Here is a 14,684-nt window from a genome sequence, read left to right on the forward strand (position 1 = left end):
AAAGTTTAAATAGAAGTGTTAAGATCACGCATAAGTTTGACTTGCATTTCCTGTTGATATGCAAATTTGGGGATTATTCTGGCCATGGCACCGCCCCAACATTCAGTATTATGTTAATGAGAATAAATGTATTACATTTTTAATACATGGGGCTCGCTATGAAGAAACTGAGGACTGGCTAAGTGGGGAAAAAAAAAGAAAGGACTTTTCTAATTCCTTTTAGTTCACTGTTGATTGTGTAAGGTTGAAATAATATTTTGGTAATTTAGCTGAACAGTAATGAAAATTCAGCACCGGAGTGTTAGAAGATCTAGGTTTTTCACACAATGAATTTTATTTTTTTTTTTTAAGATTTTATTTATTTATTTGAGAGAGAGAGAATGAGAGATGGAGAGCACGAGAGGGAAGAGGGTCAGAGGGAGAAGCAGACTCCCTGCCTAGCAGGGAGCCCAATGCGGGACTCGATCCCGGGACTCCAGGATCATGACCTGAGCCGAAGGCAGTCGCTTAACCAACTGAGCCACCCAGGCGCCCCACACAATGAATTTTAGATCACCTATGTATGCTTCGGTCCTTTCTGTAAAATGAGGATACCAGTAACTCAGCATTTGAATCAAAATAAACAAGGTTCAGGGGCACCTGGCTGGCTCAGCCGGTAGAGCACAGGACTCTTGATCTTGGGATTTGTAAGTTCAAGCCCCACGTTGGATATAGAGATTACTCAAAAATAAAATCTTAAAAAAAGAGAGAGAGAATGAAATGGCTTCAACAGTTCACATTCCAGTTGAAACAGTTCTGGATGGTTTTAACTTAGCAAGCTCCTTATGCTCATTTGTAGGGCAATTAACGTCTGTATTTTAGGGTTGCGTGAGGATTAAGTGGCGTCTACCACATGCACCAAGAGAGAGTAAAGCATAGAGACATGGAGAGAGTACTCTTGAAGGCTGTATATTAGATTTATCGATATTAGTCCAGTTATTTAATGATTGCTTTAACTTTTGAAAAAAGTCTCTCCATTGTATTCCATTTACTATTTCACTAGCAAGTATCACTTTTTCTCCTTGCCTTTCAGCTCTAGCATGTAAAGAATGTAAAATCTGTCAGTCGCTTGATGTTGAAAACAGATAATTGCAAGTTCAGGAAAAGTCACCTGTATTTCAGTATGACTTCCCCAGGGTGTGTGTGTGTGTGTGTGTGTGTGTGTGTGTGTGTGTGTGTGTGCGGGTCTCTGTGTTTGCAATTAGACATGATTCGAAAAAGGAAAGGGATCACTCTGAAAGCTACTCATATGTGCTTGGCATTGAATAACTGAACTAAAAATTATGTAAGCAAAACAACAGCATAACCAATAGGGAAGGTCTAGTTGTTCTGAGCTCCCTGACACTTACAGCTGCTAAAGGCAGCTTTTATAAAGGAATCGTCTCTGTACAAAAAGTATTTTCTTTTTCTTAAAACTTCCCTGAGAAGGAGTCGCACGTCTTATATGAAAATGGTGTGCTGCTTGGCTCCATTAAAATGACAAGGGTCCAGAACACATAACTAATTTTATTTAGTAGGTAGAGCAGACACACCTTAGTCTATTTTTCCTGTGACTCTCTCACTCCCCATCCCCAACTTCAGATATACACATCACTAGATTCCCAAGAGTCAGGAGGTGGGAGTGGGGAGTTTCAGTATAGAATATAGCTCTTGACATCATTTTGGTCTGGCCAAGAAAAAGAAAGGAAGAGAGGGAAAGCAAAGAGAGGAGGAGAAAGACAGGAAGAACGAAAAGGGAGAGAGGGGGCAATGAAAGAAAAGAAAGACAGAAAGAAAACAAAAAAGGGGAAGGGAGAGAACCTAAACAATGAGAAAGGAAGGAAGCTTGGATGGAGGGAGGAAAAGGAGCGAGAAAGGGAGCGAAAGAAGAAGAATATGAGAAGAGAATCATTTTTGTCTCAGGTTGACTAGGGAGAGCAACGGAACCTTCATCAGCACTACACAATCTCGTAGAGGCAATGTACTGTTTTCTTGAAAGCCCCGAAGCTAAGCAATTCCAAGAATATTTGGCAAAGCCCTTTTGGGAAGGGTGAGGTGGAGAGGGGGGTGGGTGCTTTCTCGCACACTCGCACACCCGGCCCCCACACAAGATGTGACAGGGTTCGGGAGACCTAGCGGAAACCTTCAGGTCACCCGGGGAACTGCTCCTCACGCTCGTCCTGCGGCGGTGAGGCGGGGGGGGGGGGGGGGGGGGGGGGGGGGGGCGGTGAGGGCGCCGAGACGCGCGGGGCGCGGAGATGTGCAAGTGGCGAAGCTTGACCGAGCGCAGGCGGGAGCAGCCACTCAACTCCCGGCGCGGGATCTGCTGAGAGGCCACGGTGAGTCTCTCCGGGTGCGGGTCCGAGGGATGCCCGGTTCCCCTTCGCTCCCCCCCTCCCCCCCGGTCCCCGGCCGCCGCGGGACCCGGAACCTTCCCGGAGTCCGGCCTTGGCTCGGCGCCGCCGCCTGCAGCCCGGAGCCCGCGCCGCTCGGGGCGCGCTGGGGCGGACGCACCGACCGACCGGCGCTCGGCGGGGCTCCCCACGCCCGGCCCCGCGCGCTCATTGGTCGGGATGTGTCTGCTCAGCAGCCTCCAACTTCTCCCGAATCCCACTGGTGAGTCCCGGGAGAGCGAGCCAGCACCTGGCAGCTGGGGAGAAGGGTCCGAAGGGCGCGAGAGCGCGGGCGGTGGGAGCCGATGGGACGGGCACGGGGCGGGCACAGCCGACCGAGGGGAGCGGCTGCCCGGGAGGCGCGCGGAGCAGGGACGGCGGGTCGGGTCCGGCGCTACCGAGCGCCCGGGACCCTGCGGCCGTGGGCGAGGGAGGCGTGCCCTAGGAAGGAGCCACAACTAGGACCTGAAGAGTGAGGGGAAGGGGCAGAGAGGGTGACCTGGGAGGAGGGCTCTGCGAGTGATGTCGGGTCGACTCCTCAGGTTCCTTGCCACAGCTCCCTGCAGCCTCTGCCTCGGGGAGTTAGGTTTGGTTGCCGACATCAGCGCTACCGAATTGCAGGGGGACTGATTTGGGGGCTGGGAATTTGCCATTCCGCTGCACACTGATTTTTTTTTTTCCTTTAAAGCAAGGTTTGTTTTCATTTTGGTCTCTATCAGATTCTCTCCTCATTTGGAACTCACTTTTCTGTTTTTACTTTTCCTAACCTGAAGATCATTTCTTTATCCCACCTCTTCATCTTGCCTTAACCTTAGTTTCCTATTATATAATTTATGCTGATAGCGTGCTTGAATCACGGAGGGTTGGTTGGCGGGAGTAGAGGGGAGTTCTTATGTAGATGAAAGTTTCCTTACCTAATCGGTCTCACTCTATTTGTATTATTTGGAAACAAGGGTAATTGCAGCCAAACGTTCCTCTTTAGCCACTTAAGATTGAGTCTGTTCCTCCCCCATAGGTCATGCAAGTGCTAATTTTATTAAACTGAAAAGTAGTACCTGACTTGCAGTGTCAGCATTTAGAACCTGCTAATCGGCAGAACGGCTTTGAAGGCTTGCAGCGTCTTCACTCTCTTGCATTATTTCTGGGTTCCAGCACATACAGAAATTTGTCCGATACTTTCTTGAACTCGATGCTGTGACTTTTATTAAATAGCTACACTGCCTATGGGAGTGATGTGCTTGGTACTTTGTGTCCAGAACTCCATATCCCAGGCCCGGGGAACACCTACAAATTAATGTCCTGGCAAAAAGGGGAGCTGATTTCTCTTGAATACCTGCCTCCTCAGCTTCTGCAGCCACAGCCTAAATATGGAACCTGTTTCTCCTGCTTCCTGTGCCTCAGTTTCCCTAATACAAACTGTTTCAGTAGTGTACCCTCAGGGGCTTGCAGAAATGCTAAAAGTGGTCAAGTGCTGTGAAGATGAAAATCGCTTTGGTTTATAGACTTCCCTTTAACAAAAACGGTTATCCTGTAGGGTCTTTGATTTGACTCTATCGTGAAGTGATGCCTATTCTCAACTGGTGTAAGAATTGCTGCGTTATATTGCTTTGAAATGCAGTTTCTACTTAAGCCAAATAATCATTTATTCTTTTGGTGATGTTGTTAAGCTGAAGTTCACAGATTTCTTGTTGGGTTAGAGCTTCTAGAACTCTGTCCTCTCCTGTGGAAGTGTCTACTTTTCGGTTTAAGCTTTTCTGACCATACCTCTAAATTGAGATGCAGCATTTTAAACGTGTTAGGCATTTTTTATGGCGTTTTACCTTGTATGGAACTGTAAGTACCAACTTTATATTTTTTTTTTTTTTTGTATTCTTTTGTGTAATTGCTCCCTTCTCTGCCTTCCCTAAAATGGGGTTAGGTGTGGTTGAGGTGGATATTCCAGTGGCTGGGAGTTGGTGATATGTTCCATCCTGATGTTCGAGATTCTGACCCCTGTTTTCTTACAAGAAAATAGTGAATCCACCACAGGTATCTGGACATGAGTGACAGTTAACTAGGAAGTTACACTGGCATCATTTCTGTTTTTGCTCAGTGTTGTTCAAAAGTGCTACTTAGGAGCAAAAGACTAAAATTTTGCAGAGCATTTACAAGAGGGGCAGATGGGGAGTTTGCAGGTGATTCAAAGATGATATCCTTTTGATGCCAGCAAAAGAACTAACAGCTTTAGTCGCTGCCTTTATTTCCCTATAACAGTTTCTGCAGGCTTAGGGACACAGCTATTGAGAACCCAGCTGCCTCTGTACCCCCATCTCAAGGGCAAGGAGGAGAAGTGAGGAAAAAGTCACCCAGCAGCGAGAAAGAAAGACATGCCTGCCTACTAGTTTTCTTGCTAGTTGGAAGCCTGGTGGTGCCAAAGAGCACCTTTAATTTAACCCTGTGGCTGCCCTGATTCCTAGCTCTAGACAAACTGATTGTTGTTTCTAAGAACTAAAAAGAGAAGCGGGTCTTATTATTTCAGAAATGCTTTTCTCTAGATTGTCTTCTGAAACATTAGAGCAGGAGGACAAATGCTCCAGAAAGGTAAATGTGATTAATATTCAGATGCTCTTTAGGTCGCTCTTGAATTCTTCTGGGGAAACTGGGAAAATACAGTGTCCAAGTACTAAATTCGGTTCCATCTTTTCTTTCCCCAATCACCATCCCTATTAAAACTCCAAGGACCATGATCAATGCAATTCCATATCATAACCTCAGGGGCTGTGAGACTAAGCCAACATGAGTTACATAACCATTAAGTAAGACATTTTAACATTCAGGTACATTACATTCTACTTTTATTGAGCAGACACAGTTTTCATGGTCTAATAAAATATTTTTATTTGATAGTCTGTCCTTGGTTATAGTCTCGTGTAATCAAGAGAACAGCATGCTTAAGACTTTGTATCCAGAAGTCTAAAGTCCAGTTGTCGCTCACTTATTAATAACTCACTGGGGAGATTAAATTCCTAGTTATCAGCGAGATCTCTCAGGCCACACTTCAAATATAGACTCTATTTCGACTTTATCCTGTGCCTCAGTTTCCACAAAACACACTCTCAGGGAATTGTGGGTATTCAACAAAGATCTTTAACTCTAAGAGTATTTCTGAGCAGTCGCTTCATCTAGGAACTAAATTATATGCTTAATTTGTATCAAGCTATAAACAGCTAGTCTGTTAGTTTACGATGCTCTTTTCTACAGTCATGCAGAAAAATTGAAGTCTGAGTTTTGGTGGATGGTCGATAAAAACTCATGAGGCCTCTAAAAGAAACATAATGAAATTTAATATTTAAGCTTACATCCCCACGATTTCCCTTCCCCTCCCCAAAACTTCTGCAATAAGATCTAAAATAGCTTTTATTGTGATATGATATATTTTTATTTCTAGCAGTGACCAAATGTGTTCTTTTTAAAGGACATTTACTAGTTGTGTAGTTCGGCAAATTACCTGAATTTTCTGTGCCCCAGTTTCCTCAAGTACAGAATTGGAATATTAATACCCACCTTACAAAGATGAAATCAATTAGTACGTGTAAAGCACTAAGAACTAGTGACTGACACATGGGAGGTACTCAATAAATATCAGCTAGTATTAGTAGAAGAATTAATATTAATTTAAATACAAATTAAATAAGTATCTTAACAATTGTTACCCTGACCTGCAGGGTAGAATTTTTTTTAATCATATATTTTTTCCTTCTTCAATTGCACAAGAAACATTAGGGTTAGTATCTTTCATCCTTGGGTGTAAACCACTGACTTTTGACTTAGTGAGTGACCATTTTCAGAATGTTGTCTAACCAGTTAATATATACCCACATCAGCAGTAGCTGTAATTTTGAACTGTAAAAATAAAAGTTGTTTTTAAGACTAAAGATTAACCATCACAAGTGTTTTCTTTTTGTTTTTATCGGTATTCGTGTTTCAAATTATTGCTTAGTCAAAACCTCGAAGTATTTAGTCATTGATTTCCATGCTTATAAAGGAAGCCACTGGTACAAGATATAAAATTCACCTTTGACGTTGTCCAAAGTTCAGAAGGGTGAGTTTAAAACTTTGCTGTATGATGGTGCATCAGTTATTTGCTTATGAACTGCCAAAGGAATCCTATGTGAGTATTACCCGAGTCTTCTTGTCTAATTTTGTTTGGATCTTCAGTGATATATCAAAAAAGAAGGGAAGAGAGAGAGAGAGAAAGAAAGAAAAGAAGGAAGAAAGAAAGATTGTGACCTATGTCAGATTCATTGGCTCTCTACTCTTTGTTTTCAGAATCAAAATTCTGACTTTCAACAACAACAACTACAATTTATTTCTATTTAAAATGAATTAACCTGTTACTTTTATTTAGCTGCATTAAGCATTTGGAAAATTGTACATACATTTCCTCTTCTTATTCTCTCTTTATTAATTTGTTATTAGTACTTAAAGACTTTAAAAAATTTTTATAGATTTTAGGTGATGGGCAGATCAGAAAGTCAGATGGATATAACTGATATCAGCACTCCAAGGCCAAAGAGACAACGATGGACCCCACTGGAGATCAGTCTGTCCGTCTTTGTCCTCCTCCTTACCGTCATCGCTGTGACGATGATCGCACTCTATGCGACCTATGATGGTGAGGTACTCCCACACCTGTGCACACATCCATGCACAGGAGAGTGGAATCTTCATCTTACGCTTTTTTCATCTGCCAAACGAATGTGTTAAGGAGAGGGACGCTTCAGGATGGTGGCATAAAGATTCTTTTATAAAATGTAACATCAGTATGTCAAAACAGTTAACTCGGACTAAAGTACAATGTCTTTTATGTTTCAGCTAAGTTATTAATTGCCAAGTGTATTTAGTGCACTCATGCTTATTTTATTAGGATTCTAATGTATAATCTTATTTGATTAAAGTGTACACAATTTTATGGCCAACCTCAGTTAGTGAAATTTGTTGTGTCATTGAAATTCTAAAAGGCTCCACAGGACCTAAGAGGTCTAATTTAAGTCTTGGAAGTTTTTCACGATACGGATTAGAAAAGATTGGTTCCTTAATAGGAAAAAAAAAAATTACCAGACTAAAACGACTGATTATTTCAATTTAATAGACCTTAGTGGGTAGAGATGAGACTGTTGAATGCACTGCTTTCTTCATAATAAAAAATTTAAATTTAGGATTTGCCTATTTTATTTCTGTATGTTTTTTCTAGCTTTTGACAATGATATAAAATACTCAGGTTTTAGCTCTTCCTTTAAGGAATTGATTATTTAGTTGGCAGTTTTTAAAAGAACAAATGATAGGGAGAAATTAGAAGACTGTACTGCAAATATTTACACATATACCCTTCTTTTTCCAGATGGTATTTGTAAGTCGTCAGACTGCATAAAATCAGGTAAGAAGATGGTTTTTAAATTTAATAGTTTTACAAGTAATGTATAACATTTAAAAATCAAATGCTAATAGGCAACCATCCCTACATTTTCTTTGTTTATACTTTTATTCCTTATACCTCATTTATTTATAGTCGAGGAAAATCTAAATGTATTAAAGTAGTAGATTAATTAGCTAGTTTATTCTAAAAAAGAATTCAGTCTTTTCATACCTGGAGTGTTTAGTAGGGTGATAGAGAACTATATCTCTAGCTTTATGGAGCTTGCCATGTAGTTGGAGAAAGAAAATCAACACACTGAAATGGTGAGCCTCGTATCATTATGTTACTTTCTCGATGCAGATCACGAGAGGGGTAAGAACTAAGGAGAGAGTGAAATGTAGTCTGTAAAGATGGATGGAGAAGTGAAGATTTGGGAGGGACCTTGAAACAGGGCTAGGGTTTGGAAGTGGAGGTACAGAAGAGGGAATGCCATACAGCGAGAAAGAACAACAGGAGTAAGTCATGTTGAGAAGCGGTGAATGTGTAGGCTTGATAAATAGGGACACATTGTAGAGGGCTTTGAAAATCCATGTGTTAGCCTTGATGTTGTAGTGAAGGAGAAATGGCTATTTTACAGAAGAGATCACTCACTAAGGCAAAAGCTGAACGATGATTCCAGGACTGCCGGGTTGGGTGGGTTGAGTGCAAAGCCCTGAGCCAGAGAGGGTGGGCCGGTGGAGGCCGCTGTAATGCAGGTATGCATTGAAGAGCCAGCCTGCGGTGGGATGAGAGAGCTACGTGACAACATGAAGGGAGAATGGGATGGCTCGGTGGAACGGACTCACTCAATGAAGGACGTGAAGGATTTGAAAATGAGGCCAAATTTGAAAACCTAAGGACTCAGGAGAATGGTGGCAATGCGCGCAGAAATAGAGAAGTTAGGAGGTAAGTTTGTTTTAGGGAGAGATGTGATTAATATGGATTTGGACATGTGGTGTCTGAGCCAGGGGTTACATGCAAGTGGGGAGAGACAGCAGAAAAGTAGAGACGGAGCGTAAGAAGATCTCTCATGCAGTGCATTTAGGATCTGTCCAGGGGTGCTAAGTGAAGCCTTGGGAATATTTGAGTTCCCAAAACGGAGATGAGCTATAAGGGCCAAACTTAAGAAGACACCAAGAATTAGAGTGGAAGGAAAAGAAAAGTCAGAGAAGGGAACAGAGAAAGTGTGTGGAGTTGTAAGATGTCACATCAGTTAGAGTGTGGTGCAAAAGAGAACATTTTGACAAGAAGAAAGGTCGCAGCTGAGCACAACACCCTAGGATATGAACACGGTATTTACCTCTTGTCTCCTTTGGCAGGAGATTCTAAACCTCCTTCCTAATGTTTACATTTCTTTCAAGAAATAACCTGTCCCAAATGATTTTGAACCATTTGAACCATTTAGATGGTTTTATCTGGGTTTTTGCTATTCATTGACCTTTGCAAAATAATGATAAGAAAATATCTCGGGATTTTAGGTGATAGTCTAATGATCTGAATGTTTGCCCTTCGTTTTTCTGTATTGTTTTTTGATATTTTCATTGCTATAGTCGTTCTGGACCTCATGTGCACCGGCAGGACACCTAAGACATGATGTGGGTGGCTGGAGGGAGGCCTGATTGGGACATCAGCCATTGGCTGCTCAACATACTAACAGGGACTTACCCATCCAAGGACTTTCCCAGAACAAGAGCAGATTCTTTATTCCCCAGGAAATGGCTGCACAGATACCCTGGCTGGGAGATGTCCAGGGTCACTGTGCCAGAATCGGTATGGGCCCAAGTTGTCAAAGTTACCATTTGCTCCTCCCCCAAACCCTGCCCCACTTTTCTCTCTACCTGCTGCTCTTACTATATGCTCATGACCTATCCTGTTTCAAGAAACTCCTGCTTACGTATCAACCTCTAATCGTCTCCAAGTTTCTCTGTCCTTAATACACTTGACATGTTTTTTAAGTCTCTTAGTCTATAGATTCTCTCTCACACTTTCTCTCTTTCTCACTCCGTTGTTCTCTTTCTTTTTTATTTTGTTTTTGAAGAAACGGAATCCTTTCCCTAGTTAGGCGTAGAGATCAAAGTAGGTTCCTCTAGTGGTACCTACCCCAATTAGCAATGTGATACCTGGAATCTGGAATCTCAGATGTGACTTACTGCTTAGGGGTGAGGCTCTGGCTTTTTTTAATAGTGACATGTATCCTTTAATTGTAGGTTAGAAATCATACCAAATGTAAAACACTTGCAAAACTCTTTCTTGGCAGAGAAATGTATACTATAGAAATAGTGTCAGTGGTAAACAAAGTTGCTGAGTAACTCTGTTTTTATTCAGCTCTGTTTGTTTACAAGCTGTTAGAATACTTTGATGTTTACGATACTTCCTGGGAGACAAAATAAAGATGAAACTCACTCTCGTGGATACAGTATTCACACCCATGCCTGCTCACACACCCACAGTCCCCTGCTGGTTAGTAAACTTTTTCTGCTATAGAAGATACAACTACTGTTTCTAGAAGTTGCTGCAAATTAACAAAATTCTAGGGGAATGGTTGGGCAGAAGAAAGTATGAAAGAAAGGGAATGAGCAGAGTCCAAGAGATGGAAAGGAAGAGGGAGACAGGATAAAAGGATGTTGAAAAGAATATAAAGTCTCCCACTGACAATCCTAGATGACTTCAAAAGACTGGGAGAATTCACACCTAAGCACAGAAATCCTTGAGAATTGGAAACGTAGGTATTGCTAGACAAGGTGCTTATTTTCAGTGAAAGTTGGTTCTAACTTAAATCTTTCTCTGGGTAGATAAGGATGTCATGGCAAGTGATCATGGAGCTGCACAGGCTCCCAGAGACCCAGCTGTCCGCAGAGGGCTGACGGGGACATAATTGGAAACATTGGTCATGATGCCCAGGTTTTGACTGAAATGTCACATTTGAGAGAAACATGCATAGACTCAGGTATGACCAGACATTGTTAAGGAGCTACAGTTGACTTTATGGAGCCAATAAAGCTCTTGGGAAAATAGCCTGATACCTTGCTTACAAGATTCCTAGCAGCCTAACCAGCCCTGTAAACTGAATATGAATGACCTGATGGGAAATCACCACAAGAGCTCACATATAGACTGTCTATTTGCCTATTGCTCTCTGAGCCACTCAGAAGGATCACCGGACACATTTAAATTACAAACGAGGGGGCGCCTGGCTGGCTCAGTCGGTAGAGCATGCGACTCTTGATCTTGGGGTTGTGAGTTCGAGCTCCACATTGGGGGTGGAGTTAACTTAATAAATAAATAAAAATAAATAAATTACAAGCCAGGGGAAAACAAAAACAAAAACTCTTTGATTCTTTGAAGTCAAGGGATAGAAGTCAAGTCATACTGAGGCAAAAATGAAATATTATAGAAGGCTGTGGAGCATCTTGAAATGTATTTGGTGTTAGGTACTTTAAATCTGAGCATTTGTAATATACACAAATGATGTTTATAATACATACTTAAAGATAATTTGCCTGTGTATGAAATGTATCAGTTTGAAAGATTACACCAAACCTAAAATAAAACAAACACTACTTAACAAATAACAAGTTAAGGCAGTGTTCAAAACCCTACTATTAAAGCATGAGTAATATTATTCATCTCTTATTTACCCTATAAGATTGTCAAAAATATGGAGTTAGAGAGCTTGCTTGTGATTCCTCAAACTTCTCCATGTAAATCTAAATCCTGAAACTGGCTTCCTGGGCACTGCAACCTTACTAACTCAGAAGATTTCAAGGAATGACATGCTTTAAATCAGGGCTTCTCAACTTTATCACTGTTGACATTTTGGCCCGGATAATTCTTTGTTGGGGGAAGGGGCTGTCCCGTGCATTGTAGGATGTTTAGCGGCATCCCTGGCCTTTTACCCACTAGATGTCTAGTACCATTCCCCTCCCAACTCGAGACAACCAAAAAATGTCTCCAGACATTGCTATGGTCCCCTTGGGACAGTAGAATCACCTCCAACTAGGTATCACTGGCTTGAATGATCTCAAGAGATCATCCAGTGCCTTTCCCATTGTTGTAGTGGAATAATGCCTCCCTAAAGATAGCCACTTCCTATCCCCTGATCCTGTGAATATGTTACCTTATTTGGAAAAAGGGGACTTTGCAAATCTGATTTAGGATCTTGAAATTTAGGATCGGGAGATTATCCTGAATTATTTGGGTGGCCTTATGTAATCACAAGCATTCTTTTAAGGGGAAGGGAGCAGGAGGGTTAGAAACAGAGAAGGAGATACAACCACAGAAGCGCAGGAAGCAGAGTTGGAGTGAGGCAGCCACAAGCCGAGGGATGTGTGCAGCCTTGAGAAGCTGGAGGGGGGAAGGAATGGTTCTCCACTGTAGCATCCAGAACGAATGCAGCACTGATAACTTTTTAGAGCTCCATGATAGTAAATTTCTGCTGTTTTAAGCCAGTAAGTTTGTGGTAATTTGTTGGAGCAGTGAGAGGGACCTAAGACACCCTCCATACTTACTTATTTTAAGGCTATCTCTGAAGAATTGAAACATGCACACACATACACACACGAGTGTTTCCCACCAAGCTGCCCCTTCATTACTAAATCGAGGGGTGTAATATAGAGATATAGGGAAAGAATGTTAAATAGATTTGTAGAGGAGTGTAATAATAAAATACAGGTGAATAATAATAGAATATAATACAATAAAATAATAATAGCTAACACTGAATATTTATGTGTCTAGCACTACTGTAAGCAGTTTATATGTATTAACACATTTGATTCTCATAATGACCCTGTGAGGTAGGTACCATTATGTCTTATTTTTACAGATGATCCAACGTGGGCTAGGATTCCACCCCAGGCAGTCTGGTTCTGGAACTTATACTCATGACCCCTTCTCCATGTTGCCTCAAAGGAGACTAGGAGTCTATCCAACTTTTAGTACCCTATGTCTTGTACATATGGAAGCAGATTGTCTCCCCTCCTGCTAGAACCTAATGCTAAGAGGCATAAGAAGACTCTCTGAGAATTGAAATAATTAAATCCACACTGAGAAGGAGGAGAATAAATAAATCTCTCTTCAGTCCAGAAACCAGCTATTTTACTGAGAACATTGAGCATCTTCATCAGTGATTTTAGTACATCAGAAACAACCTGGAATTGAGGGGTCTAAAGAAGCAAATATTAATTAGCAGTGTTGTCTTAGACTGTCCAGGGGATAGAGAAGCCAAGTTAAGATACATGAGCAATACAATGCACAAGAGAGAAAGAAAGACTGCCTGTACAATTGTGCAGGTTGTATTTTGGTAGCCCCGAGAGACTGGTTCATGGAGCATCGAGACCTGGATGAGACCTCTCAGAACTGTTCATTTCCTTTCCCCTTTAATTTTCTACTCACCAGACAAACTTTTTTTTTTCTACCAAGCAAACTTTTGATGAGTATTTAATTATTAATAGAAAGAAAAGGGACATTCTGTTCACTTGAAAGATAGATTCAGCATGGTGAGATAATGTATTCATATTCTGAATATGAACCTTCAAATTCCTGATTATTTTTGCAAGGGTCAGATTCTGGTAATGCCCTAGGTGAGGTATCTTGGCACCAGCTGGCCTTTTCCTGGAAGCAACAGGGACTCTCTGGCTCACTTTTGGCCCTGGTCTCTCCTTTCTTGCCTGTTAACAGCCCAGAAGTCTCCATGAAGAAAAATGGCACAACTAGATCAGTCCAGGAACGACTGCAGATGACTCTGGAGGGCTACCAGGCACGGGCCAGTGTTTCAGAGTAGGAGATGAGGCTATTTCATTATGTAATTAAGATGGAAAAAATCCTCCAGGCAATAAGAACACAGCAGGTATCCACAGCAGGTATCTTAGTGGAAGCCGGCTGAAGTGCACCTTTGTTAATTTAAATGTGGCATGTGACAGTTTGCTTTGGGCAGCTTTCCTGGTATCATTCTCCTGACAATTGTGGAGCAATACATGCTTTAAAAATTCTCCAGTTAAAATTAGCATCTGTCAATCAAATCCTTTCCAAGAAAGGAATCAGTTATGTGATAAATACAAACATATGTAACATATTTTTCTTACCTGCTGGGTAGAATTTAAGCAGTAGTGCACTGTCATTTTTTTCCCCCTAAATGCCTGTCCAAGGCATGGAAAACATAGATAAGCTGAATGAAATGACTGCAGGGGAAGAAAATTAGCAATGCCTGGTAAGCTTATTTGGAATCCTAAGGTTTGTTTTACAGCTGTGAAAATTACCTATATAGGAAGGAGAGTGGCTATAAACTGTAGCTTAGGCTGGGATGAGGACCCTAGCTTTACACTTACCATCGGAGAATGAGAGGTATGGGGAAGACCCCTCTGTGGTTCCAGGGTCTGGAACCTGTTCTGTTCAGGTTCTGTTCATCACCAAATCCGTGGGCTAGCAAGGTGCTTTCTGTTCATCACCAAATCCGTGGGCTAGCAAGGTGCTTTCCAGTAACTCTCTGATATAATATGAAGATCAAGTTGATAATATTAATAGATTATTTAAGGGAAATTTAAAAATAGAGAATTAAAAAATCATAAGGGGCAAATTCCCAAACCCTTGAATCCTGAAAGATTTCATTCCCTCCGATCATTTAGGAAAGGAGATAGTGTAGTGTAGCGGTGGAGTGGGGGAGACTACTTTTGATCCTATTTCTGACTGACTGAAAACTAGACTACATTCTCTCTATTCAACACAACCACACCTCATACCCACTAGAAAGGCTGTAAAAAAAAAAAAAAAAGTACTAAGTGTTAGTGAGGATGTGGAGACTGGAGACATCATACATTGTTGGAATGGAGAACACCTCAGTA

The 14,684-nt window shown here is 41.7% G+C and overlaps 1 protein-coding gene across 6 annotated transcripts in view; it reads left to right on the forward strand.

Moving 5' to 3' along the window:
* The first annotated feature begins 2,232 nt into the window (after positions 1-2,232).
* MME (membrane metalloendopeptidase) overlaps positions 2,233-14,684 on the forward strand; it is a 106,115-nt gene continuing 93,663 nt past the window's right edge. For 2 of the 6 annotated variants that reach the window (XM_027584793.2, XM_027584798.2), the window contains exons 1-3: positions 2,233-2,357; positions 6,899-7,065; positions 7,792-7,827. In XM_027584793.2, coding sequence (XP_027440594.1) covers positions 6,909-7,065; positions 7,792-7,827 — 193 coding nt within the window. In that variant the 5' untranslated portion in view covers positions 2,233-2,357; positions 6,899-6,908. The other 4 variants (XM_027584797.2, XM_027584796.2, XM_027584795.2 and 1 more) reach the window with 4 other exon arrangements.

This window comes from Zalophus californianus, chromosome 1, assembly GCF_009762305.2.
Source record: "Zalophus californianus isolate mZalCal1 chromosome 1, mZalCal1.pri.v2, whole genome shotgun sequence".
NCBI classification, from domain to species: domain Eukaryota; kingdom Metazoa; phylum Chordata; class Mammalia; order Carnivora; family Otariidae; genus Zalophus; species Zalophus californianus.